At 37.0% G+C, this 27,756-nt stretch overlaps 1 protein-coding gene across 5 annotated transcripts; it reads left to right on the top strand.

Annotated features, from left to right (window-relative positions):
- Positions 1–680: 680 nt before the first annotated feature.
- On the top strand, positions 681–26,680 carry LOC134854101 (uncharacterized). 5 transcript variants are annotated; one of them, XM_063870212.1, is made up of 4 exons: positions 681–824; positions 22,778–23,092; positions 24,965–25,258; positions 26,009–26,680. In XM_063870212.1, exons 2-4 carry the CDS (start codon positions 22,846–22,848, stop codon positions 26,623–26,625), a joined length of 1,158 nt encoding a protein of 385 aa, XP_063726282.1. In that variant the 5' UTR covers positions 681–824; positions 22,778–22,845; the 3' UTR covers positions 26,626–26,680. The 5 variants fall into 5 exon arrangements, with proteins under 5 accessions (XP_063726282.1, XP_063726283.1, XP_063726281.1 ...); XM_063870213.1 differs by lacking the exon at positions 681–824 and adding an exon at positions 13,680–13,744 and having other exon boundaries at positions 22,314–23,092; XM_063870211.1 differs by lacking the exon at positions 681–824 and adding an exon at positions 14,004–14,139.
- The last annotated feature ends 1,076 nt before the right edge of the window (positions 26,681–27,756 follow it).

Below are 27,756 nucleotides of genomic sequence, written 5' to 3'. Positions count from 1 at the left end.
GAGTTGGTGTTTTAACCGACATTTCCAAATTTACTCGTTTTTTGTGTGTTCAGTCAGCTCAGAAAATAAGTTATAGTAAAAACTATGTATTCGGCTTCAGATATTTTCCAATCTAGCTATGTTTTCATACGAAGTGGGCGGGAGTTTCTTTGAAAAACATTTCATATTGGACTCATTTTTAAGTCAGTAATTTGATTTTCCCCATTTTTGGGAAAGAAAGAGGCAATCATAGACTGCATAACAAGCCTTTTCATACAAACATAATGTTCTATAGGCAACCTGGTAACATTTATTGCCTAACCCCTCCCTTCGATTGATGTTGCCGCTTTATATCATGAATTGAACATATCATGAATTTTTCATATCACAAATTGTACTATTTTTTAGAATCATCAATAGAACTATGTTGCTTTCTTTTTGTAATTGTCGGGAAAAATTTATAAATACATTCCTAATTGCAACTCCTTCCGTAGCGGCCAGGTGTATTATTCAGATATCTATCAATCAAGTTCTAATTGGTTTTTAGCTGGATCAAGTTCGGAGTATGTTTGGCTAGACCATATTTTTCTCTATTTTAATGCTGGACGGAAACTGTCCAGATAAAATTAGTGGTTGTTCCTTTAAAATCATTCTTGCGTTACATTACTGCATACCTCAACATTTCAGTCAACTTAGCTTAAAAAAGAACAAACAAGTCCAAATCAACAACAACACACAAGTCGGACGCTTCTAATGAAGTCTGATTATTAAAACAATCAATTATTCATTCGGAAGTATTGAGATTTAGCGAGTTTTCACAGAAGGCAAGCCAGCTTTATTCCAAGGTTAGTGCTAAAAAAAGCAAGACCAAAAAATCTGAGCCCGTTGTCTTGCGTTACATAAACGCCCTAGATTGTGAAACTTTGGCGAAATTTAGTAACTTTTATTTATTTGAAATTAATGAGAAGCCAATTGATGTAAAAATTGGAACTGTAAGCACATTTTAATTGAATTTCTGTCAACTTTATGGAAACGGGCTACTTTTTTGCGAAACACGGTGATTTCGACAAACTTAATCCTCCCCCGCATAAAATGTTTGGTTTTTTATGAAAAATCTCAGCAAATTCAGAGCTAAGCATTTTTGGGTCAAATATTGTACGGTATGGGGTTCTAGCAGATAAGACGGAACAAACCCATTGTTTTATTTTCCCATTTTTGACACGCTTTTAGACACCGCGAAATCTTAGGCATATTTTTTGGAAACTCATGGAACTCTGATTTTTATTAATCACTTTTCGCAATGTGAAATCTAACACGAAATTAATGTCCGTGTCCTTTTGAACTATTATTCAACTTAACTGAATCAAGCAATCTTGAACAGGAAGAGGACATAGGATTAACGAGGAGGAAAACATTTAGCAAAAGGTCAGATTTTGGTTAAATTTTGGTTTTTCCAGGTCGACCAAATTGATCTTCCGAGCTCTCCTACTACACAAAAAAGACCGGCTATATCGGCAAAAACAAAGCGTAGCTGTGTACAAAAAAAGTGCCGTGCAAAACTGCCGCTGACACAAGATCCACCGCTGAAGTCTTCATTACTTTGAAGCGAGTGTGCTCAGTTGTCTAGCAATCAGTTATCAGCTGATCAAAACAATTCCTCGCACCCTCAATCATTTTTTATTTCCGTAGTTTTTTTGAGGTTCACGAACAGCATTGATAAAAAATATTTTGGAATTTTATGTAGGAGAGACAAATGCTGCACAAGTCGCGCATAACGCTTGGACGAAAGAAGATAAGTTAAGAAATAAACATTGTTAAAAAAAATCGTTTAATAAAAAATTTTTAAAAAACAAAAAAAACCATCGTTAAAAAATTTCAGATGAACTTTTGTCGACAATGTGACACTAATTTTTTTTCTCAATCCCCTGTATGGGAGGGGGGTGTTCGGAACAACAATAATTTTAGACAACATTATGATGTTTGATAATTAGCATATTAGTTATCTAATTAATAATCTTATAATCTAGTGTTTAGACAATATTTTTTATCGTTGAAACTTGAAAAACTCTGAGCTGTCTCTTAAAAGTTAAAATATTTCAGCAATATCGGCTTCTAACAGCATCTGCTTACATGAGATCATTATAAAACTGTGTTCTCGTTCTCAGGTGGTTCTTATATAGATCTTTTATTGAGTTATAAGACTATTGTGGGCATCAACTTATTACTTTACCTATAATACTTCAATTACTTCGAAGTACAATAACCAATTTTATCTTTTTGAAATAATTTTTCAAGTGGCCATCATTGTGCGCTCAATCTCCGTTATTTGGTAAAACTATGAAGTCGAATGCTTTGAATTATAAAGAGTATTTATCGGCAAAGACTCTCAGAAAAATCAATATTTTATCATAATTTTGGTCAAGCATAACATCATATAACTTCAATTCTGAACTGTCCGTTTTTGGTACAAAACGGCGCAAGCTAGCCACAAGAACCGGTCGGTAATGTCCTTGAGACAAATTGCTCTTTTTGGCGGTCAACCTTAATCAAGGCTGAACCGAATTAGAACCAAAAAAAAACAGTAAAAAAACGGTCAAATGGGGCTATAGCCCCTCGGGTCTACATGTTTTAAGGTCTGCATATGGGGGGACTCGAACCCGGTTGACCGGCGTGAGAGACTTGTCTCTAGGCCGCTCGGCCAACTGTGCTTATTGTTGTTACATTTTAGTTCAGTTTTATATGCATCTATACTCTACATTCTATACTCTACATTTGCATTGCAACATCCTCCCCCCCTGAAGAAGGAAGAACCGGAGCGAGCTTAACGGTCGGCCGCGTGACTTCACGGGTTGCGGTCCTGACAAGGGCGGATCGGGCGCAACCGTCCTGTCCGTAGTTTAGCTTGACGATTCGGGCGAGAGGGTAGTACCCACGCGGACTATCGGGCTCAATCACCCACACGAGATCGCCTGTTTTAAGAGTAAAGTCAGAATGAGTGTGCCACTTGACACGCTTATTCAGCGAGGGAACATATTCTCGAAGCCAACGAGACCAAATCGCGTTAGCATATGACTGCGCTCGCACGTACCTTTTCTTGTGATCGAAGTGCTCCCCGGGTAAAAGCGAAGGAAAGCTTGTGGCATGTTGTCCAAGCAAAAAATGGTTTGGGGTTAACGCTTCTAACTCACGTGAATCGGTACTAACGGGAGTGATTGGCCTCGAATTCAAAGCCTGTTCAACTAAGCAGAGTGTTGTTCCTAACACCTCTTCAGTGACTCGCCTACTGCCTAGGATATCGTACAGCACGCGCTTCACGCTTCGGACGAGGCGTTCCCAGGAGCCGCCATGATGGGGTGCGCCTGGCGGGTTAAACTTCCAAGTAACACCTTTGTGTGCAAAAATGGTCGGAGCCATGCCATTCCAGCTCTTGATGCAGGCAAGTAATTCCTTTTCCGCACCAACGAAGTTCGTGCCATTATCCGACCAGATTGTGCTTGGCGTACCACGGCGCGCAACGAACCGTTCAATGCCCATGACACACGAACTGGTGTCCAGAGACGGTACAATCTCAAGGTGTACAGCCCTGGTAGTGAGGCAAGTAAAAAGAAATCCCCATCTTTTTTCCGTGCTTCTGCGAACCGGAACGTAAAGCGGTCCAAAGTAATCCACACCCGTATGATTGAAGGGTGGTTGCTTGTATCCGAGACGTTCGACCGGTAAATCGGACATAATTGGCTGGATGGTGCTTGCTTTGCGTTTACGGCATGTCACACATTGATTTTCGACAGACCGAAGTAGTCGACGCAACCCAAGTATTGCAAATTTCATATTTAAAACGGAGCGCATGTAATCTAATCCTTGATGAAAATGCTTATGGTGGAGGCTGCGGGCCAACAAACGAACTAAGGTATGTCGGGCGTCGAGTATTATTGGGTGCTTAGTATCAAACTCGGTATCCACTAAGCGCACAATCCGTCCGGTGGAACGAATGATTCCAGCGGGACCGATAAATGGCGAGTATGTGGCAATTTTACTACTATTCTTAATAGGTTTGCCAGCGGTGAGTGTTTTTAACTCAACGGGAAAGGATTCCACCTGAGCAAGATGAATCAGTTTGCTTTCTGCAATATCAAGTTCAGTGGGGTCGGTGATTCGTAAGTCTTTACCACGAAAATGCTTATGTGAAGGCAACACCCTCAACATAAAAGCGACTACTCGTTTATATCTTGTAAAGGAACTGAACCTTTCCCAATTGAACCCGTGTTCGGGATGTTTGATTGATGTGACATCGGTGACGAAGGAAGATGATGTCTCCAAGCAATTATCAACATCACAAGAAGGACCCTTCAAACGAATTTTATTGATTACACGTTCGTCGGGTAAAAACGGCCAATCAGTAGTCCTGAGAATGCTCGGACCAATAACCCAGCTGCTATCCTTGAGGGCTTCCGAAGAAATCCCCCGCGTACCGGTATCAGCTGGATTATCGCCGCTCAGAACATGGTGCCACTCATCAATAGTGGTCGACTCGAGGATTTCGCCGACACGATTAGCGACGAATACAGGTAATTTTTCAGTGGAGTTTAGCCACTGCAAAACTGTTGTACTATCTGTCCACATAAAGACATGATTAATAGAGACGGTAAGGGCGGTCAGTATATCATCTTTTAGTCGTGTGGCGAGCAGAGCAGCTTGAAGCTCTAGCTTCGGTATAGATAGCGCTTTCATGGGCGCAACGCGAGCTTTACCAAAGATGAAGGATATTTGAGTTTTATGCGAGCTCGCGAGTCGCGCACGCAAAAATCCAACAGCACAGAAAACATCCTGCGAGCTATCACCGAACATGTGGAGCTCAATTTGATCAACAGGCTCTGTGAAGTAACAACGGGGAATAGTCAATTGCCCTAAGAGAGGGAGACCGGAGTGCCACTCGAGAAACTTATCTCTTATGTCTTCTGGCAATTCGTCGTCCCAACTTTGACCACTGATTTTCCAAATATCTTTCAGTAAAAGACGGGCCCTAACTGTGTATGGAGCTACTAACCCAACAGGGTCAAACACAGAAGAGACGAAACTCAAGACGGTTCGTTGAGTTATTGCTTTATCGAGAGGACGATCCACGCCTCTGCTAACAACCAAAGTGTCTTTCACATGGTCCCACTTAAGACCTAAGACGTGTGAAGATTGTTCGGCACCGTTACAAATTTCCTTAATGGGTGAAGATGAGGATTCGGATTCCTCGGGGTTCATTGCTGAAGTGATTTCATCAGCATTACTGACAAATTTAGTCAAATTAAATCCTCCCAATTTTAGTAAGGAAACCAAATCGCGACTAGTTTTAATTGCTTGGGTAACGTTCTCGAATGAATCCAAGTAATCGTCCATGTAAAATTTTTCATTTACGACTGAGGCGGCCTCAGGGTATGTGGACATATTATCAGTTGCTGTTTATTGCAACGCGAAATTGGCGCACGTAGGCGAATCCCGTGCGCCGAATATATGGCGAGTGTACTGATGAACTACCACATCGGAAGTGGTATCCTCCCGCCACAAAAAACGGAGCGAAATTTGATCGCGGGCAAGGACTCCTACCTGGAGGAACATACCCTCTATATCCGCGGAAACGGCGTACTTATGTTGACGGAATCGCAAAAGCACAAAAATTAAATTTTGGAGTAGGTCAGGACCCACCAATAAGGACTTATTTAAGGATGTGCCGTGAAACTTAGAAGCCCCATTAAGGACTCGGCGCACCTTACCCGGCTTATTCGGATTTACGACGGGATGGTGCGGAAGATACCACTCGCGATCGGAACGCTTACGTGGATCATGCGGTTCGACGGTAACGACATAGCCTTTCCTAATGTCCTCTCTAATTGTTTCTGCGTATCTTTCGCGCAGCTCAGGGTCTTTACTTAACCTTCTCTCCAATGATTTAAATTGGGCAAGTGACGAGTAATAATTATTTGGTAGACTGACATTACTATCAATCCAAAGCATAGGCACAACGTATCTTTCGCCATTGTGAACGGTTTCAGAATTTAGGATGGATAAAGCATGTTTATCCGCGGCGGAACGGGCATCGACCTGTTTGAAAGCACCATACGATTCCAACTCGTACCAGGATTTTATCTGGTCGGTCAGAGAAGAATCTTCAACAACACACTTGAACCACGAAGAAGTAGAATTACCGGACGGCGGCAACGGACCACTTAAGACCCAACCTATCGGTAGGCGAACGGAACACGGTGAGTTTTTATCATCTCCCAAGATGAACTCAATGGGTCTAACGGCGTGGTAGTAGTCTTGTCCGATAATAACTTCAACGTCCTCATAAGTATATTGAATGGGCTTAATAGGTGCTAATTGTGGATATTTATTCTGCAAATCAGCAATATTGATTAATTCGGAACCAATCCGAATATTGTCTTTAACATATGCACAGAGAGAAAATACGAAATCACTATTATTCGGCTCGGAGGAAACAGTAAACTTGACCCTCTGAGTCTCAACAACGGTGGTCGAATTGAAACCACTAATTGACAAGTTAACGGGCTCCCCTACTAAGCCGAGACGGTTTACGAGTGACGAAGACACCCAGGAGTGAGTCGATGCACTATCACAAAGAACCAACGTCAGGAGACTGGTTACATCCGAGGATACACCAAGTGTTGCAATTGGCAACAACCCTTTAGAAGATTCAATGTCAAGTACATCACTAACAGCGGCATGGGTGGAAGTGTTTGTATTCTCCTTGGATTTGTTTATTCCAGCCTTATTCGAGACATTTGAATTTTCCTTCCGAGGAAATATTCTTTCGGCTCCATGGAGCAAGACATTATGTGTGCTATCACACTCTGGCTTCGGGCACTTTTTTGCTCTAGAACATTGCCGGAAACTATGATTGCCATTGAGGCAAGCGAAGCAAAGTTTCTGTTCAGCTACGTATTTTGCTCGCTGAGTAGCATTCTTTTCCTTAAAAACAGCACAATTCCACAATGCATGACTACCCTTACACAAAACGCACGGCGGAAACTTAGACTTATCCTGAGACTTATCCTGAGCCTTACTAGTTACCTGGCTATTGGCTGCAAAAACTTTGGTTGTTTTTGGTTTAACCGGTTCTTCGTTTTTTGCCTTAGAGCTGAGTAAACGTAATCTTTCATGCCCCTCGGCCTTTTCTTTCAACCAGTTGTTAAAGTCTAAGAGTGTTGGTCGCTGCCAATTATGTCTAACAGTATGCATTGACCAAGCCTCCTTGAGGTTAGGCGGAAGCTTACTAACAGCTTGGTTTAACAGGTTAACACTCTTTAGATCATCGTTGAAAGACAATGATTTGAAAACTGCTACGAGGCCAGATATGGCAGAGGAGAAACTAATGACATTTTCCGAATTGTGCATCTTAAGTGGAGGAAAAGTATTCAGCTTATCAAGATGCGCACCAACAATGGCATGTGGTTGCCCAAACTTCCGTTGCAAGGTGGCCAGTGCATCCTTGTACATAACGCCACTATAACTAAACTCCGCAATTGCGGTTTTTGCTTTGCCTGTGACGAGCGTTTTTAAGTATGTCAATTTCGTATCATCGGTGAGAACAGCGGAATCAACGGTGGACTTAAACTGACCAAACCATTCGTGCCAGTTTAACGGGTTACCGTCAAACTGGGCTAACTTCCATTCAGGAAGATGATCTTTGCGGCTATGCATCAATAATTCCGCCAATTCACGAGCGGAGAGAGGTCGATCCGATGAACAACCTTGGTTCGAATAAGCGGGAGACGGTGCGTAGTCTTCGTTGACTGGCTGATAACCAGTATTAGTTTGATTGACGAAATACGGAACATGTTGGGGATGAACTGGGGGAGTATTAAAATACACAGTCCCACCACTAGTATAAGGAACGGCGGTGTTACACGATGGGACAATAGTTGTCACATTAGAAAAAATGTTTCCAGCATTACAACACTGAGCAGGCGTGACGATTGGAGTTGTAGCTGCCAATCGCCATAAGTTTGCATCACTTGTGTAGTAATCGTTGATACTAGGTGACACAGTATGCGGAACAAAGGGAAGATTATGTTGCGTCTGGACTGGCTCTGCATGGCAGTTAGGTGCCGAAAAGAAAACCGGCGTTGGGTTTACTCCAGAAGATGAGAAGCCACCACCAGCAAATGCAGGCGACAAAGAAACAAAACCAGAACCGGGTTGGGCCGGTAACATTGGGACAGGTGATGATTCCGGTTGCGCAATGGCAAAACTACCATTAGTTATGTTTGAACTCATGGTCTGTAAAGGAATAGCAGACGGTGGTGACACGTGTGCACTAGAATGCATATTGTTAACTGGGAATGGAACAGAGGCTGGGAATGAAACAGAAGCTTGCAATGGCAAACGGCTTGCACTGCCAAATTGAGGCATAGCCCGATGTCCATAACTATGGATTCCAGGGTCACTCAATGCTGTGTGCTCATGGTTATGACTATTACTGGTGTGAATTGCATGAGCAAGGAGGGCGGAAGTCGTCGGTCCTGACGAAATGGGTACATGAGTGAAGGCCTGCAAACCTGGAGCACTAGCAACGTCGGGAGGTGCTTGTGAACTAACAGAGTCTACCCAATCATTAGTTCGATCGGTTGCTACCTTTGAAATAGGTTGACTTACTCCTGTTACATTACTTTCCGCTACCTTCTCGCTAACCTCAGATGAACTGTCCTCAAGTTCAAACGCTTTCAATTCCATTTCAATTAGTTGCTTTTTATGATTTTCAGCCAATTGCTCTAGTTCCAGCTGACTTTGTTCGAACTTAAGACGGTTCTCTTGCTCTTTAAGTCTTAAAGATACTTGATACTGCCTTTCCAGCTCCTCATGGCGTCGTTTTACTAAAGCTAACTCATGCCGTTTCTCACTTGATGACATAGTGCGAACAGTCGACGTATGACGAGTGGAAGCAGATTTATCAGACTTATGTGAGTCAAGCTTTCTACTATCCTTAGACTTATTAGAGACCTTAGACCTGTTTTCAGATACTCGTGCTGCTGAATCACTTGTTTTGTGCGAGCGTGAGGATGTCTCAGACCTGGTTTGTTGTAAAGATCCCTTGCTCCCTGTAATGCCGGCTGCTGGAAATGACGAAGGTTCAAGGCTCATCTTGTAACTCTGAGCTTCGTGCATTACTTTATCGTTCATTTCGGTTACTTTCTTAAGCCAAAGGTCTTGCTGAGCAATAATTTTTTCAGGATTTTCCGTTTTTCCCGCTAACCTAATTAATTGCTCATTGACGTCGACAGCTTTTTCCAACGCAATTTTACATTTGTAAACAGCATTATCAATTTTTGTAGTGCGACTATTATTCTCAATGTACTCAAGTAATAATGAGTGACCTTTGAGCAGCTCATTTTCTAGATTTAGACGGGTTTCGAATAACTTGCGTATCTTGCTTTGGAATTTTTCGTCCATGTTTTTCACAAATTGACAATATTCTACGGATGCTCACTTATAGAAAACAATCAATAAAATGAGATACTGTTTTGGTACGTAATTAAATTTGCATTAGTAAATCAACATTAGCTTACAAGACGGGGGAACTTGACGTCTCAAAGCTTCTACCTGAAGCCTATTTCTTATAGCTTTCCGAGCTTTGAGGGGTAAGCGGTTTCGCTTCTTACGTGTCTTAAGGATGTTAAGATTAGCGCTATAACGCCTTAGAAGGAGGAGAGTCTTTAACTCAAGGGAAGGAGGCTGGTGAAGCTCTTTGTACTTCTCAATTAGTACCTGGTCCTTAGCCTTACGCTTAGAGATAAAGTCTTTAACGACGTTGAGAACGAGAATACCTGTTGAACCTAAACTTTCCTCTATATCCTCGGTTCCGTTCCGTCTACAGTATACGATCGCACAAATGTTTGTCCTATACCTTAATAACAAATTGACAAGTTGCTCACTACTCAGCTTGCGGTTATTGTTGCTGCGGTGCCTACTTATCGAGTTATTAATGGCGTCGTGCCAAATTACAAGGTCGTTACGGTGCGACAAATAGTGATGAAGGTAGTACTGTATCGTTTTCTGAGAGTCCCTAGCGTTAAAGTTCAAACTTAAACCTGGCTTCGTAAAGCAAGTATCTTTGACGCGCTTCTGGGACGGAGCGGGAAGTTTTCGGAGCGCGTGATCCAAAGAACTAGCTCCTAGAATGAATACCATACACTTAGGGGACCTATGCGACGGCTTCGTTACGCTTAAGTACCAATGGGGTTGGGAAATTAAGTAGGTCGGTTGAACTCCAACAACACACACGGAGTAAACCTGAGGATGAAAGAATTCAACTTAACTCACTTAATATCACCGTACCTGACCACTTAACTTTACTGTCACGCAACGAAGTCAATAATATGACGGGCTGAAACGGCTTTGTTTTACTCGAAGCGAACTGGCTTTCAGTTTCACCAATGGTGGGTGGGGGATCAGGCAAATTGGTTAAGTTCCAACAACACACGCGGAAGAAACCTGAGGATGAAAAAACTCAACTTAATTTGCCTGATATTTCGCTACCAGACCACTTAACATAAGGTTGGTTTCATCTTACAGCACAATTTCGCAGAATTCTGGAGACGTTTTGAGGATTTTTTGTTAATTTTTTACTTTTTTCACAAAATTTTTCAGTAAATTTTGGTCAGCAGGTTCGAGTCATAAACCAATCCAAAAAACTAGTCCAGTACCTCTTGTCTATGTTCCGATTTCACTGATTATTATTCCGTTCACATATATCCAAAAATTTTTGGTATCGAGAAAAAATGTCAAGTCAGTTTGTCTATGTACCGACTGTAAGATATTTCAGTTCAACGGAACTGTCCAAAAATTTTGGGTATTGAGAAAAATTACCGGGGGCTAGCTTGCGGAAAAATTTCTCAAGATGTATGACAGCGTATAAAATTTTATAGCACAATATGAGAGTTTTAAAAGTTTGTCGAGTCTTACAGTTTTGAAGATTGGGCGGTCACCGGTCTTACACGACACAGACGCTCTCTGCAATCCGCAAGAGACCCTCTGCAATCCGCAACAGACACTCTGCAATCTGCAACCGACACTCTGCAATCTGCCACAGACACTCTGCAATCCGCAACAGATGCTCTGCAATCCGCCACAGACACTCTGCAATCTGCAACCGACACTCTGCAATCCGCTACAGACACTCTGCAATCCGCAACAGATGCTGTGCAATCCGCCACAGACCCTCTGCAATCTGCAACCGACACTCTGCAATCCGCTACAGACACTCTGCAATCCGCAACAGATGAATTCCGACCGACAGCACTCTGTTTGAGCCACCTGCTTTCGTACAACTCTGGGGATTCTGCCAACTACACTCGTGTCGGGAAAACTGTCCGAGAAACAAATTGAAAGGGAACTATCATCGATCTCGTGTCCCTTGTGGGGCGCCAAAATGTGCGCTCAATCTCCGTTATTTGGTAAAACTATGAAGTCGAATGCTTTGAATTATAAAGAGTATTTATCGGCAAAGACTCTCAGAAAAATCAATATTTTATCATAATTTTGGTCAAGCATAACATCATATAACTTCAATTCTGAACTGTCCGTTTTTGGTACAAAACGGCGCAAGCTAGCCACAAGAACCGGTCGGTAATGTCCTTGAGACAAATTGCTCTTTTTGGCGGTCAACCTTAATCAAGGCTGAACCGAATTAGAACCAAAAAAAACAGTAAAAAACGGTCAAATGGGGCTATAGCCCCTCGGGTCTACATGTTTTAAGGTCTGCATATGGGGGGACTCGAACCCGGTTGACCGTCGTGAGAGACTTGTCTCTAGGCCGCTCGGCCAACTGTGCTTATTGTTGTTACATTTTAGTTCAGTTTTATATGCATCTATACTCTACATTCTATACTCTACATTTGCATTGCAACAATCATATTTATTAGAAAATTAAAACACTTGATGAAAAACCCGTCCTTCTGATTGGCAGACAAAATGTAAAGTTTATTGAGTATACAATCAGTTCTGAAGACAAATAGAAGCAATTTTGACTGAGTTTTTTTTTAAATCAATTCCAATTCCGTCAAAGCGTCCGCTCTCTTTAGTGTTTTTTTTGTTTTCGTTAAATATCATATTTGAATCATGCCTGTGTGTTTTTTAAATTTGTTTGTCGTTTATTTAATAATCTAATAAAGAACGATTTCACAAATTATATTGCCTCTATATTTAAAAATCATACATTCGCAATTAAACGAATGAAAAAATTCCATCACAAACTTATAGTTGTTTGCTATTATAAAACCAAGAATACGAGCCCGAGTTCAGGTGTTCACTTTACTTTTTGACTTTCAAAGTGCCTCGACTAAAAAAAGCGTTCAGTTGAAAAATTTGAGCGGACCTAGGGAAGCGGATAGAAAAGAGAATTGACCCCTCGGGAAACAGACTCCCCGCAAAGTTCTTTTCTCGGTAATTATTATTTGAGACTTCTAATTCCGTCCGATTATATCTTGAATGTCACTAAAGACGCTTTTGGTCCTAACATATACAATGGTTAAGCAATAAGGGGAGGTAATTGTCAAAAAAACGCATTATTTTGTATAAAAAGCTTCATAATTGCGCCCAATAACGTCATAGGAGAACTCAAAAACTATTTTGCTCGACCAATTAGAAGGTGAAAGTTTCGAAATGTTGGAAGAAAACCGTCATTGGGTTCGAGAAAAGCTTATATCTGACCCTGACTCGATACTTGATGCGTAAGTTTTGATAGCAAAAAAATTACGAAAAAAATATTTTCGGGATTTTCCAAAAACCAAAAGTTTTTTGTGCATTTTTTTTTTGGTTTCGACTTATGTTAGCCATTCTCATAATTGAAAATTTTTTGAAATGAGATTGAAAAACATAATTTAAATTTCAGTGAGAGCAACTCGTAGTAATTAGGAACCAAATAGGCCTGCTTTAGCGGATAAGAGATTTTAAATGAAAAGTTTTCAAAAATATATTTTCAAATTTTTCAAATTTTTCAAAATAAAATTTATTTAAGGTTTATTTTTGGTAACGTTCAACGCATTTTTTGCTTTCAGATTATCCTAAAGACGGACGGTGAAAATTTATTTAAGGTTTATTTTTGGTAACGTTCAACGCATTTTTTGCTTCCAGATTATCCTAAAGACGGACGTTCATTATCGTCTTGTGCAGACAAATAATAATAAAAAATTAGCATTTTGGAATATTTTGGTGATCCTTGAAAAAAACTGGCATTTTGGAAAAAATGGTGTTTTTTTTCAAAGCAAATGTTGCTTGATTTGTTTTCTAGGAACTGCCTTTTGACGTCAATTGCATTTTTTGCGTATTTTAAAGCCACTTTACGTTTGCATACACTAATTAAATGTAGGTTAAATCCCTCCCTTTTTTAATTAGCGTCAAATTGTCTTGTATTGAATACCTTTTAAAGTAATTCGCATAAAACAACCATTCGAAGGCATTACTTAAGTATTCGCGGCGATGTCATTTTAAAACCTGTTTATCAATATATAACGGTAGAGAAAAAAATTATCTCTCAAATGTCACCGTTTCACATTTTACGGATAAAATTCAGCTATGATACTATGTAGTAGAATGAGTTTTTTTCTTCAATTACTTATACGCGGTTTCATCCGATTTAAAGTTATAATTTATTAATAAACTGACGTTTGAACACTTTTCTTTTATTTTACCGTGAAGATTATCTGAATTAACTTTATTACCGCAGAGAGAATACGGCGATATCTTTATTTCTCAGTCTGAGGTATTGTATTATTCGCAGTAGATTGCATTTTTAAGCAGCTTAAAATGGCATGTTATATTACCTTAAATTAAAAATTATTTATATTTGAAATAAAAAGTATTTTTGTTGTGAAGGTAAAAACAAAACTTGGTTCCAAAATACTTAAGTTATAAACCAAGAAATTCTGCTTTGTTTTTCGGTAGATTTGAGACTATTCAAAGAAAACTGCTTTTTGTTAGTCCCGGAAACTATACAAGACAATTTATTCCCCCAAGGAAAACTAAGTTGTTTATTAGCTTTACTTCAATAGCGCCATGAATTTCAACCTTTACTGCAATCCTAGTGCCAAAGGGTTACAAATTAGCTAAAATTATGCCAAATACATTCAAAACTTGTGAATAGATCGACATTATAAGGTAAGCGTATGATATTTAATTAAAAAAAAAAACATTTTTTTAAATATAACTGAAGTTAATTTAAGAACGCAGAGCTCATGGGAAAAATATAGTTCTGGTTTCAATTTTGGCCAGTTTTTTTGAAAGGTGCTTTCGTCGGTAAAATATGATAAATATGAGGGGGAGTGCTCGCCGAAAACAATACAATTTTTTGGTCAAAACCTTCTAAGATCTCCGCCGGTGAAGAGTCATTTTGTGTATGTACGGTTCACTGAACCGATTTTTTTTTGCTGAGATGCCATTACCACCGATCATCACAAATTTTGAAAAAAAGCACTCAAAAAAAGTTTTGTTTGATTTTCAACCATTGATGCTTCTGATGAATATTGATGATAAATACAAAAGTTTTTTGTCCAATTTTGTAATCACATTTAAGAAAATATTTCCTTGAGTCCGATTTAAAAAAGGATTCGATTGATACTTTTTTAGGAATTTATGAGATTTTTCAATAAAAACCAGTAGCGTGAGACGCATTTTGAGGCTCATTATCGGAACTCTATTCTGAGGTTTCCAATATACAACTAGTCGGCAGCTGATTAACATGACTCAACGTAGGTTGAGGCATAGCTAAATCCTGTATTCGATTTGCCAAAAGACGCAACTAATTCTACCAATTTTTTGCACCGACTTTCGATGAAAGTGAAGGAATATTTCTACTCGGGTTTTTTATCCCAACAAATTTTTTCGCCTTTTTCAAATTTTGTAAGAATATTTTTCGTTTAAAATTTTATACTGTCCGATAAATGTTCATGCTTTATGACAAAAATAAAACACAATTCACCTTCACATAGGGCAAAGTTATGAGGGTTCAGAAATATTGCCAGTTTGGCCATTTTGAAATGATTAAACTCATTTTTCTTCTTTGCTCATCTAAATAACCCGGAAAAGTACGAAATTTAAAGCCAGTTTATATCAAATAAAGTTGCCATCAAAAAATAATGAGAAAAAAAGTTTCTAAAAATTCTACCAAGTTTTTTGATAGTCAGAGCCAAAGCGGATGTTTTTTCCTCCCCAATTGCAGAGGGGGGGGGGGGGAGAGATTTGATCCTAAGGAGAAAATTTATATGTGCTTAATCATTGAATTATTTTTTAAATGGGTGGCAATTTGCTACTAGGCACCCTAGAAACGAACAGTTAAGAGATCCCCCCCAAAGCGTGCATTAAAAAGAGGGCATCTGTGGCGCTGTTTAGTTGATCAAAAATTACTGAAAACTCTTGAGTCAATTGCTTTTCAATTTCGAACAATTGAACTTTTGATTTGTTTCAGAAATACAAAATCATTCTACAAACAGTTAGAATGACAGATTTTGGCCAACAACATAAAAATTTTTTTTTCAAAAAAAAAGATATCGGAGATTGTACATTCTTATACTTTGTTGGTCACTTATATTTAATTGGAAAACCCATTCGATATGTTAGTTCGACAACTGACCATCTGATATGTTTAACTCGCCAATTGGTCCGCAATTGACTTGGAGGAGCCAAAACAGACCCATTTTGGTATGAAACTTGAAGTTCGACATTTGCAAAGTAAATTGAGCTTTCTTTAATTCCGGTTAAAATCCTAGCAATTTTTGTGGTAATCTTTTTTTAATAAAAAATTGACTTGAGAAAAATGTCGAAAATTTTTAGATCTGTTTTTGTTTGTCCGGCTACTTTAAATTATTGTGTAATAAGGCTTAGCTTTTTTTCAGTATGATTCGAGACTAGCTAAATGATCTAAGTGTTGTCATTTAAATATAGAAACTTTTGATTTTTACTCGATATAGATTGCAGAGGAAAAATTCAAATTGTTGAATGTTTTTGTTAAATTCATTTTTTCTTCTTTAAAACTGCTTTATGCACGTTAAATGGCAGTCTGAACATTCATGGCTTTGACATGATCAGATATCAGTTTTTTATTGTTTCTTTTTATGATCTAATATGAGATAAATTATGTAAAAAACATTAAACTAATTGTGAAATTCTAAAACTGTCTGCAGAAAGCAAATTTTAAAACAAAAAACGACCCAACAAAAAACTATACTCTCAAAAAATTTTATAAGAAATTGAATGGAAATAAATTGAAAGTTTTTAAAGGTAAGTGCTGTTTACCTTACAGATGAATAAACATAACTATAATAGATGAAGTTGCTGTGTTTTTTTAAATAATTCACATACAGGTGCTGCTAATTTGCGATTAAAAAGTCCTCAACTGACGGTGAACTAACAGCAAACTAATTTTCGTTAAATTTAAAATTTGATAGACTCGAAAAACAAACAGAGGTGAAAAAATCGAACTTTCTTCTGTCATAGCAGTGAAAGTCTTGAATAAAAAAATCTTGAACGGTCTGGTTATTTTTGATTGATTTTTTTAGCTGCACTGTAGAAAAAACTCAAAATCACCCAAACTTATAAGAGTGATTGAAAATGAAATTCTAGAAAAATTATTAAAACTAAAATGCAATGTACTTTAATTTGAAAAAAAAAATAGAGTTTTTACAATTAAAAAAAAAAGATGCAGTATTGCAATACTCAACACCCCTTTTTGTCGCCTCCTACCCGCCTCTCAATTCATACCCTCACTATACTTTCAAAAATACCCCACATCTATGTTCCCTTGTACACCCCTTTTACACCATATTAATCTACCCCTTCCAGTTGATAAGTCGTAAAATGGGGGATAATGTGATGGGGTATAAAAATATGAATTGTGGACAAGTGATTGAACGCGAGAGTTAGTGTGGGAGTGGAGGGAGGCTAAGTCTAAATGAGCTTTCGTACTGGAAAATGCTGTTAAAAATACCCTCGATGATTACTCCCTGACAATCGAATTTCTAAAATGCTTGTGAAGACACTCAAAAAATTTCTACGATTCTTATGATTTTCCATGGAGCTCCAATGCGGAAAATCAGCGTTTGATTTGTAAAAAATTGAGTAAGGAGCAAACTTAGTTTTTGAAATCAACCTTACAAACCCCCCCCCCCCCCTTACAAACTTCTTTTATCATAGCAGTCAATGTCATGAACAATGAAACGCTGAATAGTCGAGGTAATACATGCTTATTTGCGTTGTAAAAGCATGCTCGAGTTCATTCCTGTCTTATGAGTCTAAAAAAGTGCTGAGATTCACAACTGCTTATCCTTGCTGTCACTTCAATGACTCTCAACTCTGTCAGTTCCTTTGTTTCTGTCAAATTGGATTATTCAAAAATCTAAGATGCTTATAAGTCTGACGATGCATCAAAGCGTTTGATTACTAGGGGTTGTTTTCAGTCCTTGGGTTGTCAGAGTTGAGAATTTAGGATTTTAATTTGCAATCAAGACGTTTGTGGTTTTTTGTAGAACCAGAATAAACATAAGCGCGACAGTTTCCAAACTAACTTATTCAGACATCCATCATTTTCACATAAGGAAGCAAACCAAGAATATTCGGATAGACCCTCTAATATCTAAGCAAAAAGTGTTTTGTTGAATGAATATTGATTAAAGAGTACAAATAAAGAAAAAGTTTTGATATTTTGATATTAAGAAATTCCTCTACCCGTTGTGTGCAGAACAAATTTATGCAACGTTCAGTATCGTGTCTCATTTCTATTTGATACCTTTTTTTGAAACGGAATAATTTATAGCCCGGGTTGACGTCCATAAAAGAAAAATGTTTATCATACAATTTCATATATGGCGACTATGGAAAAAATACTTATCATACAATTTTCATACAAAATTTAAAAACTGTATTAAACGTTTTTAGAGAAATACTTCTGTTCTATTCCATCTTTTGAAAAATTCTGCTCAATAAAAACATGATTTTATCATAATATTTTCATTTATGAAAATTGCATGATAAGCATTTTGCTATAGAAAAAATAAAATCTTCAAAAGGAATTTGACGATGTTTCTGGACGAATTCACATGAATTTTAAAAAAATTTTATTGAAAAAATGCATTTTGACTCTCAAAAACCTGATTTTAATTTTGGTCAAAAAAATTCTTATCATATAATTTTCATAAATGAAAATTGTATGATATGCATTTTTACATAAGCAAAAACACATATTTGAGGTAAAAAGTTTTTAATCCATTTTTTGCTTGCAGATTTGCTTTTGTGCTCAAACTTATGCAAACTTTTTTGTAAGCACGATTATTATTTTTTTATTTCATTTGCTAAGATAAAACTAAATTTCTAAAAAACAGGCCTGTTTTTCTCAACTACTAAAGTTTTCAAACCAAAAATTATCTAGCCATATACAAAAAGTTACATTTTTGGTATAAAACTCCATGTGAAAATGTAAAAATTGACAGAGGTGGCAAAAATCACCAAATGCAGTTTAACTGAGTGGTAACTGCCAGGTACACTCTGGGTTTTTTAATGACAAAAGTCCAGGGTTAGTGTTTCGGATGAAACACAAAATTTCAAAACAAATATTTTTTGGTATTTTCTTTTATGGAAAAAATGCTTATCATACAATTTCATACTATGGAAAAAATGCCTATCATAGTATATCATAGTATGGAAAAAATGCTTGTCATGCTATTTTCATAGTATTTTTTTTTTGGTCTATGAAATAGTATGATGAGCATTTTTTGTCAACCCGGTAGTTTAAGCGTTGGTAGCACAAAAAATTCTTGCATCATTTTTCTCAAAATGACGAAAAACAACTGCAATTACAAAACTTTACTGAAGTCTAACTCAAAACTTCCTTATGATATCTTTCAAAATGTAACAAACTTTCAATCAAAATTGGTCTGAAAAAAGAAATTACACCTAAACAAAAATTTCATCCTTTTTCTTAGAAAATTGGAACAACGAGAGAACATTTAGGCCTTAAAAACTTAAAAGTTTTTAGAAACTATAGATGTTGGCCTGATTACTTATACGAGCCAAGAATGTGATAATAGGAAAGCAGCAATGAAGAGTGAATGTTAGAAAGAAACAAACATGAAAAAGTTGGCAACAGTATCTTATTTCAGCTCAATTCTCTGGTGAAGTTTTTTAAAAGTGACATATCAGTCAACAAGACCGCTCGCATATCAGGGCGAAGCCTTGAGTGTTCCGACTATAGATGAGGCCAGTTAAAAATTTATTTTTTTTTCTTCGTTTGATCCCCTAACACACTGAGTAAAATACTAAGGATGTGTTTAGCGTATCGTATTCTGACAACAGGATTAAATTTCTGGCCTCAGTTCAATTTGGAACGCATTATTTGCTTCTTGCGCGTGTTGTCAGTACGCAAAACATCGCACTTTAGTTATCCAAAATTGGTCAAATTAGCTACTTTCAAACGCCTATAATTTTACGAAAAATAATCATAGGTGAAATACTTTTTTTTTTGAAATTTGAGCGTAAACATCAATATTTTGGTATAAGATGAAATTCAAAATGTCTGTCAAAAACACTTGGTAATTAAATCGAAAAATGACTGAATAAAATTAAAGAACTACACCAAGCATAAATATTCTGCAATTTTTTTGAAAATCGGAAAACACTGTACAAAGATTAGTTTTTGCCCTAAACCCTTCTCGCGTTTACTCAAACTGAAGATTTTTTTTTGTGCTTTTATTTATTTGGAACAGTTTTCATCTGTTGGGTCGTTGATTTAACCGTTTTGAAAATTTACCGGGTACATTTTTCTTGGTCTTGAAAAGTATTTTTAGAACATCAAACTCGTTATTGATAATGTTTTCATAGCGCACCTAACACTCCATTGCTAAGACAATAGAAAACTTTGCATCTTTGTTCTGGCTGATTTTTTTTTTCATTTCATGATATGTTAAATTATTGGCGCCGATTGTCTTGCACAAGTCAACCAAGAGTCTGCGAATTATGATGATACATTTCACTATGCTGGGTTGTTTTTGTTCGTGTACTTTTTTGCAGCGTGCCATTTTTTCACGAAACAAAAATAGTTTCTTTGGTGCTCAACAAACAGTTCCTTTTCTAAAATAATGAAAACTGTTGCAGCTATGTTCCGGCTGATTTTTTATTCAATTCATGGCTTCTTAAAATATTGGCGCCAATTTTTTTTGCAGAAGGCAACAAAGAGTCTCAGAACTCTGATGATACATTTAACTACGTTGGGCTCTTTTTGTTCGTGTAATTTTCGCAGCGTGCCAGTTTTTCACCAAACTAAAACTGTTTTTTTTTTCGCTCCTATTCGTCAAAACATTTTATTTTGGTACATTTTTGTCAGTACCGTTAAACAATGTTCGGTTTTCGGCTGTTTTGTACGTAGGCTTTGTTTAACGCCTCTAAATTCAATGGATATATTTAAAAAGGTTTTGGGAAATTCAATTTATGTTCTTGCATACCGCACACCTCACAATTAAATATTTGACAAAATTTTCATAGACGATTTTTAATTAGGTTATGAAAAATGCCTAAATTGCTTTCCTGACTTTACAGCTATTTTATGACGCTGCGTAAATTTAATTCACAAAAACAGTGTTGAATTTTGGCAAATTGTGTCCAATTTTCTTTGAACCAGGTTTGATATGTTCCAAATAGGGGTTATTTAAACATTTATGACAACTTGTTTCGCAGCTAATATGATTAATACCTTTGAAATGTATTATAATCTTTGAAGCATTTCGCTCGCAATTTTGTCCGCAATTCCAAAACGGCCCCTAAAAGTAGAGTGCCATTTTGATGAATAAACAAATGATCAATTTAAAGGTATGAAAATCCGAAAACCTTATTTCTAAAAAAAAATCTAGTCACTAGTTTAAATTTGCAATATAATTTACAGGCCGGTTTTTCAGAGGTTACGAAAATACGATGCATTTTTCAGAGATTAAGATTATACGCAGCGGAAATCACAGACTCCCTTCATTGGAAGAAGCAGACTTTTTTATCTGGAAGATATTTTGAATGAAAAAATAGATATTACGATCAAATACAGAAATCGGGTTACAATAGAACCTAAGATGGGCGTAAACATTTCCTTCAACCCGTAAAGATTATAAAAAAATTTATTATTGAAGTTTTGTCGAAGACTAAATTCGATTTAAGAGCCCCATTTCAGCAGAAAACCCCCTTGAAATTCAATTTAAATCCCTAAAGCCCTTCTTTTTCTCATGGCAATATCAAATTAGTTATTCTTTCCATGTCAAACTACCAGCCTTTTTTCGCCCAATTTTCTACACCCTTTATGTATTTTTTTCACGTTTTTACCCTCCCGAAGAACCTTGATAAAATTTCATTCACAATTTTTCATTCTAAATTGTTGGCATTTTTTGTTTCAAGATGATTAGACAAAACAGGAAATTTTGACTACAATTTGCGCCAAGAGCTTTATAATTACGGGCTAAATTGATTTGAAATAGCCTCACGCCTTTTGTTTTATTCACTTTGTTAGCCCGAGCGGCGACGCTATTTTCTGAAATCACCGGGGCGTCATAAACTAGCGGATACCATGCTGGTGAAATCACCCTTAAATTTTAATCTGGGCGCTTGAACCGTCTCCTGAATCCCTAAAATAAGTCACTTTTATCTCCGATTCTAAACTGCGCCCATTTGAAAAAGCCTTATCCTCAAAAGGGTAATGACATACCATTTAAACATAGTTATATTTATAAACTCTTTCAATTATTTTTTTATTTTATTTTTGATTCTACATTTCGGGGGGGGGGGGGGGGGTAAAAGGTTTTATTCTGTTTTCTAAACCGGGTTTTGATCAAATGCCCAAATGAGCGAAATTTGAAATCTGCTCTTCTTTTTCGCAACATCAAAGAGAGAAAAATGAGATCTAATCTAAAAGCTATATACAATGGCGCACAGGTTGGTTGTTGTTAGTTGTTAGGTAACAACCGCGAAATTGTTTCTTCTGAATTCGATGCAACCCTTTACATCGAAATCAAAGCTGCACCTTCAAGCACTTCTTAAATCTGTTTTACGTAAAATAAGAAAAAGATCAAAACGCTCTGCAAATTGATCAATTTTCTCGCACTAAACTCCACAATTTCAGCTTAGCACACACCTTTATAAAACAATTTAAGCAAAATACGCTCTTTAATCTCTGAAAAAATAACGTTTATGTATAGATAATGTATTTTGCGACTATATTGAATACACACTCGAGTAAAAAAAAAGTTACCACGTTAATAAAATGCAACAGTTTAATGATTAATAATGACTGCATTTGATTTACCATATAGATACTATTTTATCGCAACAATTTTTACAATTATTTTATTCCGGTGGAAAAATTCCATTGTTGTCGTTATTTCAAACCCAGGGGAAAATTAATTCGCTCCCTTCAATTGAGTTCCGCTACATTCCCTGCTTGTTGAACCTCTCTGTGTATATCAGTTATGTAACCCATTCTACTGTTCAATAGAATCGAAATCGAAACTTCCTTTTTTTGTAATCCTTTTTGATCAAATGATTATTCATAATCTCGTTTCTTCGCCCTTCTTTGTATCAAAGACACTTCAAATAACAGCATCGTCGTAACAATATCAGCCCGCCCCGTTATTTCCATGTTAAGCTAGAATTTCAAGAAAAAAAAATCGATGAGTTTTTGCTCTTTTCAACTGAATTCCGTGTAGATTTCTTGCCGATATTTATGTCGTTATAAAGCTTATGTTAATGTGACATATGTAAATTCAATTTGATATAGGTGGCTAACAATGGTTTAATCGTTAAAAAAACGACCAGACGAGTTGAAAAGTTGTGTCCTGTTATTCGATGTCTGACGAGCCGAGCTCTCCGCTGCCAGATCAGTTCGGCGACCCAATTCTCCAACGACGAGTGAATCGATTCGGCTGTCACGACAACGAAGACGACGAAGATGGAGCTCAAGGTTGTCAGTTGTTCGTATCGTTCGGAAGTCTCATCTGGCTCTCGTCGTGTCTCGGCACGACAACTCTTCTCGTTGCAACTATGTTCAGCAAGTCGTGGATTTCTTCCCCAAAACAGTTCGGACTTCGGGCAGGTTAGCCTCAAGCACAGATAAATTTAGGACACTAATCCCCTCCCAAATTCCGAAATTTGAATATTTCATCAGTTAAAGGGCCACTTTGGTACTATTTTACTATATCAAAATCGGTCGAATATTGTTTAAATTTTTTCTGACGATGACTCTGGCGCCAGTTTAGACTAAATATGAGGGGTTCGCGCAAAAAACGTGCGTGAACTCCAAAAAGAGGAGGGGTTCGCATCTTTTAGAAAACAAACCAATGATCCATAAAAGGTGATCCCACAATGTCAGGTCCCGCCGAAATTTGAGCAGGTCTCAGAGAATCAATTAACTCACGTTGAATCAAGTTTCAAAATCCATCCGATTTACTAGGCCAAGTTTTCCAAATTTTTTGCTGATCTTGGCGTCCATAGACATTTTCTGTAGATCCACAAAACTTCAAAAATGTCTAGAATCCGTAAAAAAAATTTTAGACAAAAAAAGGTTAATTTTGGTTTTTGCTCGACGAGCACTTTTATGGATTTCGCGGATAACGCAGATCTTAAAGATACAAGCTTAGTCTTATTTTTTTGGAATTCAGCGACAAAACACACAAAGATAGCCGGTTGCTGTGCAAGTAGCACACAGTAATCATCAGACCACCACTAATTCAAAAAAAAGCAAGAAGTAAAACTCAAAAACTTTAAAAAAAAAAAGAAAAAAATTAAAATGGTTTCGTTTTTTATTCTGAATTTTCTGCTCTTTTTTCTATTTCATGGTGAAAATTTATGTGAAATAAACAAATGAATGAGAAATGATACTACTTTGAAATATTTTTGAAAGTGTTGTCGAATTGAATTGGAGGGTCAGATTCTCATCAATTTTTGTCAAGATAACTCTGAAAATCAACATAATTCAGACCAATTTTTCTCAAAAAGTAGAGAATTTTTTGACACTTTTTTAATTATGATAACCCACCACACTTTATCCCCCGCGAGTTTTTCTTGAGGTAGTCGAAATTGGCAGAAAAAATAATTCCAGATAATTTCAAGGAAAGAAACAAATTTAGAAGTTGCTTAAAACACGCAAATTTGCAAGTTGCTTTTCATTTAAAAAACTTATTTGATTATAATTACTGAGACGTTCAAAATAGTGAGAAAAACAGCGTCAGATAACGCATTTTTTGGTCAAAGTTGTTCAAACTCCCCAAAACTTGTTTAGTTTTTGACGTACTGGAAACAGATTTGTCTGATCTAAAAGTTGACAACACTATCTGAATTTTTGAAAAATCATTAGCAAAAAAATCAAGCGCTCTTTGTTCGGCGAGTTTAAACAAAAATTGCATAACTAAACAGCATTATTCAATTTTCTGGTAACTTTTTTTTCAAAAACAGATGTTTTCTTAAACTTTTTTCAAAGTTTTGGAGACTTCTGTATAAATTTTTTACTCTAATTTTAACTCAGATTGTTTAGATGAAGTTTTTTAAAAGGGAAGAATTGATGGAAAAAAAGAAAGAAAAAGGGGTAGATTAAGGGGAGTGGGCAAATTCTTGAAATTTGCGGGCAACTTTTTGAACGAACTAAACCGAAACAAGCATATTCGACTAGTATATTGGAAGCAACATCCCCTGTTTGCATATAACATATGGTGTAACTAAAAAATTTCAAAAAACAAAAGTAGTTGGTTGCTGTGCAAGATGATTCTTTTAAATTGCATAAATATTCTGACCACGGTAAAAAAAATTCAGAAAAAAAAGAGTTCACAAAACGCATCCTAGAAAAAATTAAATCAGAAAAATTTTTGTAAAAAAACAAAAAATGACTGAAATGATATATAATAAACTCAAAAATTGCCGCTACCAACTAGATATCGTGGCCCAAACTCATGATATTTTCATTTTATTGCAGATGGGTCCATAGATGTTCACGTGACCCCTTACAGACATACTGTGGGGCCATGGTGGGTGTGTACCAATTATGACCTCATAGTGGTCGAGTTGGAGGAGTGTGACGTCATACTTGGACGACTGCAGCCGGACAAACTTCCACCCGCCTGGACCCTATCTGGGACCCTGTTCTTAATGGCCAGTCTACTGGCTCTGTCCGGAGCAGTATCTTCCCTGTGTTCCATGTGTTGTCAGAACTGTCTGTGTGAACACAAGTCGGTGTTCTCAATCACAGGAATCATTTATGGATTCGTAGGTAATACTCACACATGGAATATATATTGTCAAAAACGAACCCAAATCTAACATTTACACTTTTTTGACAAGAAGAAAGTGCTCTACGCGGAACCTCCTGCGTTATTTGCCAAGCAGTCGAGCACTCTTGCCAAAATAGCTTTACTATAGAACTATAGATCTATTTTTTTTTCGTAATCAAACCTGAACGAGGAGAGCTTGAGCAAAAAAAAACACATTTCTGGCAAAACATTCCACATCGGTACTTCAAGTTTAAAAAAAAAGCAAAAAAAAATACTTTCTCAGAACCAGATTTCTTGTGTGTTATTTCTTATGCTGTTATAGTATTTATAATAGTCACAAAATATAGCAGAGAGCATTAGTGAACGTAATTCTGATATTTCAGTCCCATAATTTAATCAAAGTGTACATTTGATTAAATTAGTTTGATTTGTGCAAGAATTTTCGGGTGCATTAAACGTTCCCTTATTAGTAATGTAGAAAAAATGAAATCCACTTAATAGAACACCAACAAAACCCCACAATCCACTTCTGAATCTGAAAATGGATATTTTTTTTCGAGTTGGACAGTGAACTTCGGTTATTACGCTTTATCAAATTTATATTCACCACAAATGATTTTTCGACAAATGAAACCTTGTTTGGATTTCAATGACATGATCTATGGAAGCCATGACATTATCTATGGAGTCCATATCGATTTATATATTCCAAGGTTGGTGGTATGAAAATGTAACTTTTTGTGTTGCAGGAATCTTCTTAGTTGGTGGTTTTGTCAGCTTCGCCCTCGGATCTTCCCACCCCTCCGTGCAAAGTGACACTTTCTGTGGGCGCGACTCCTTTCTTCTCTTGTCGGGCAAGTGCAGTATCAGCTGGTCATTTTACCTTTCTCTACTCACAATAGTTTTATGCATGTCAGCCGCTTTGTTCAGCCCCTTGGTCGAAAATTCGATCACGCCTCTGCCTTTTCCCTCGTGCGCTTGCTGTTGCGAGAAACAAGAAGCCTTGATGCCTTTTCCGACAGCCGAGAGTCTTCGTCTTTTTTACGATGCTTACCAACCCAGTGAGGCAAATATCGAAATTGTCGAAAAATTTGGGTTTGAGAAAAACTACCATAACAGCGGACATCAGAATAAAATAAGAATGAAAGCTTTGAGTTTGAACGACTACGAGTTTGTGCGAGTACCTCATCCGACAAATCATCACGCCCCGAGTCGGGATCGAACCGACGTCCATATACCAGCAGGGATGTCAGGAAGTCAAACATTCACGAGTTTTCACCTGTCTTCATGTCAATCAAACGAGGGTAGTCAAAGTCAAAACCAGAGCAATCATAAGAAAGCCGCGAGTATCGATCATATGGTTTAGGGTCAAAATTTTCTAGATAATTTTATCAAATTTTAACTCAACAATTTCATTTTTGTAAATGTTTGTATAATTTGAGGTTAGTTAACTTAACAAAAATTGAACTATTTGAATTTTTTCAAAGAAAAACCTTTTATTTAGCCATATAATTTTTTAAATGCTAAATGCAAAAAAATCAGGAATGATTAACATCACCTCCTATTTTGAGTTTGACCTAGCAACTTCAATAAATTGTACATAAAAGGTAGCGCGTACTATGAAAGCAAAGTTTCGTTGTCCAAAACTTCCAAAAATATTAAGCTTTCAAAAAACTGGAACAGTTTTCTCTCAACACCAGTCTCGTAAAATCACAGCATTTCTTTTCTCACATTTTTATAACCCATGAATCTGTCCTCATAGTTGAGTTGCTGGAAATCGCAACTCCGTTTTTCTTGTGACCGGAGGGGGGAAGGGGAGAGGTTATTCACGGTCGGTGGAAGTCATTATCCTGAAAAATCACAAACTCGAATAACGTTAAATAGCCGAAACTTTGTTTTTCGACTGTTTACTTTACTCAGATAGCTCAAATAGAATTAACTTCTAAAAAATTGATGCAGAAGAAAACAAAGTTTAAACATATAGACAGCCTAAACAAGACTGCTCGTATATCAGGGCAAAGCCCTGAATGTTCCGACTGTCTCTTAATTCATATCGAATAGTTTTTGGGAAAAGAAAGTATTGAAAATCTATAAAGTTTGGACAACATCAAAGTGTGAAATGTTGAGTCGTATGAAATTAATAAAAACCGATCCGATAAGCTAGCCTCAATTCAATTTGGAACGATTTGGTTGTGCGGGATAAGTCAACCGCATAAATAATTAAATAATTCGCATTACGCTCTCAGCAATATGAATAAAATCTTCATAGCGTGCATAATTTAGTCCGAAACATGGGCAATTCGGCAATTTTCAAACCCCCAGAACTTTACAAAAAAATTAGAAAATTGGAGGCAAAATATTTTTTAAAATTTGTGTCTTTGAACTTAAGAAGACAATATCTTCAATGGGGTATAAAAATTTTTTGTTGAAAACTGTTATTTCGATCGGTGAAAATTGACTGAATAAAAAAAATCACACCGAGCAACAATATTCCGTT

This window comes from Symsagittifera roscoffensis, chromosome 9 (assembly GCF_963678635.1).
Source record: "Symsagittifera roscoffensis chromosome 9, txSymRosc1.1, whole genome shotgun sequence".
Classification (NCBI taxonomy): domain Eukaryota; kingdom Metazoa; phylum Xenacoelomorpha; order Acoela; family Convolutidae; genus Symsagittifera; species Symsagittifera roscoffensis.
Note: the sequence above shows the minus strand (reverse complement) of the source record. Positions and strands in the feature narration are given on the sequence as shown.

Coding starts and splice junctions, on each gene's coding strand:
- LOC134854101 (XM_063870212.1), top strand. CDS start 22,846: ATGTCTGACGAGCCGAGCTCTCCGCTGCCAGATCAGTTCGGCGACCCA. Junction 23,093..24,964: donor ACAGTTCGGACTTCGGGCAG/GTTAGCCTCAAG, acceptor ATTTTATTGCAG/ATGGGTCCATAGATGTTCAC. Junction 25,259..26,008: donor AATCATTTATGGATTCGTAG/GTAATACTCACA, acceptor TTTGTGTTGCAG/GAATCTTCTTAGTTGGTGGT.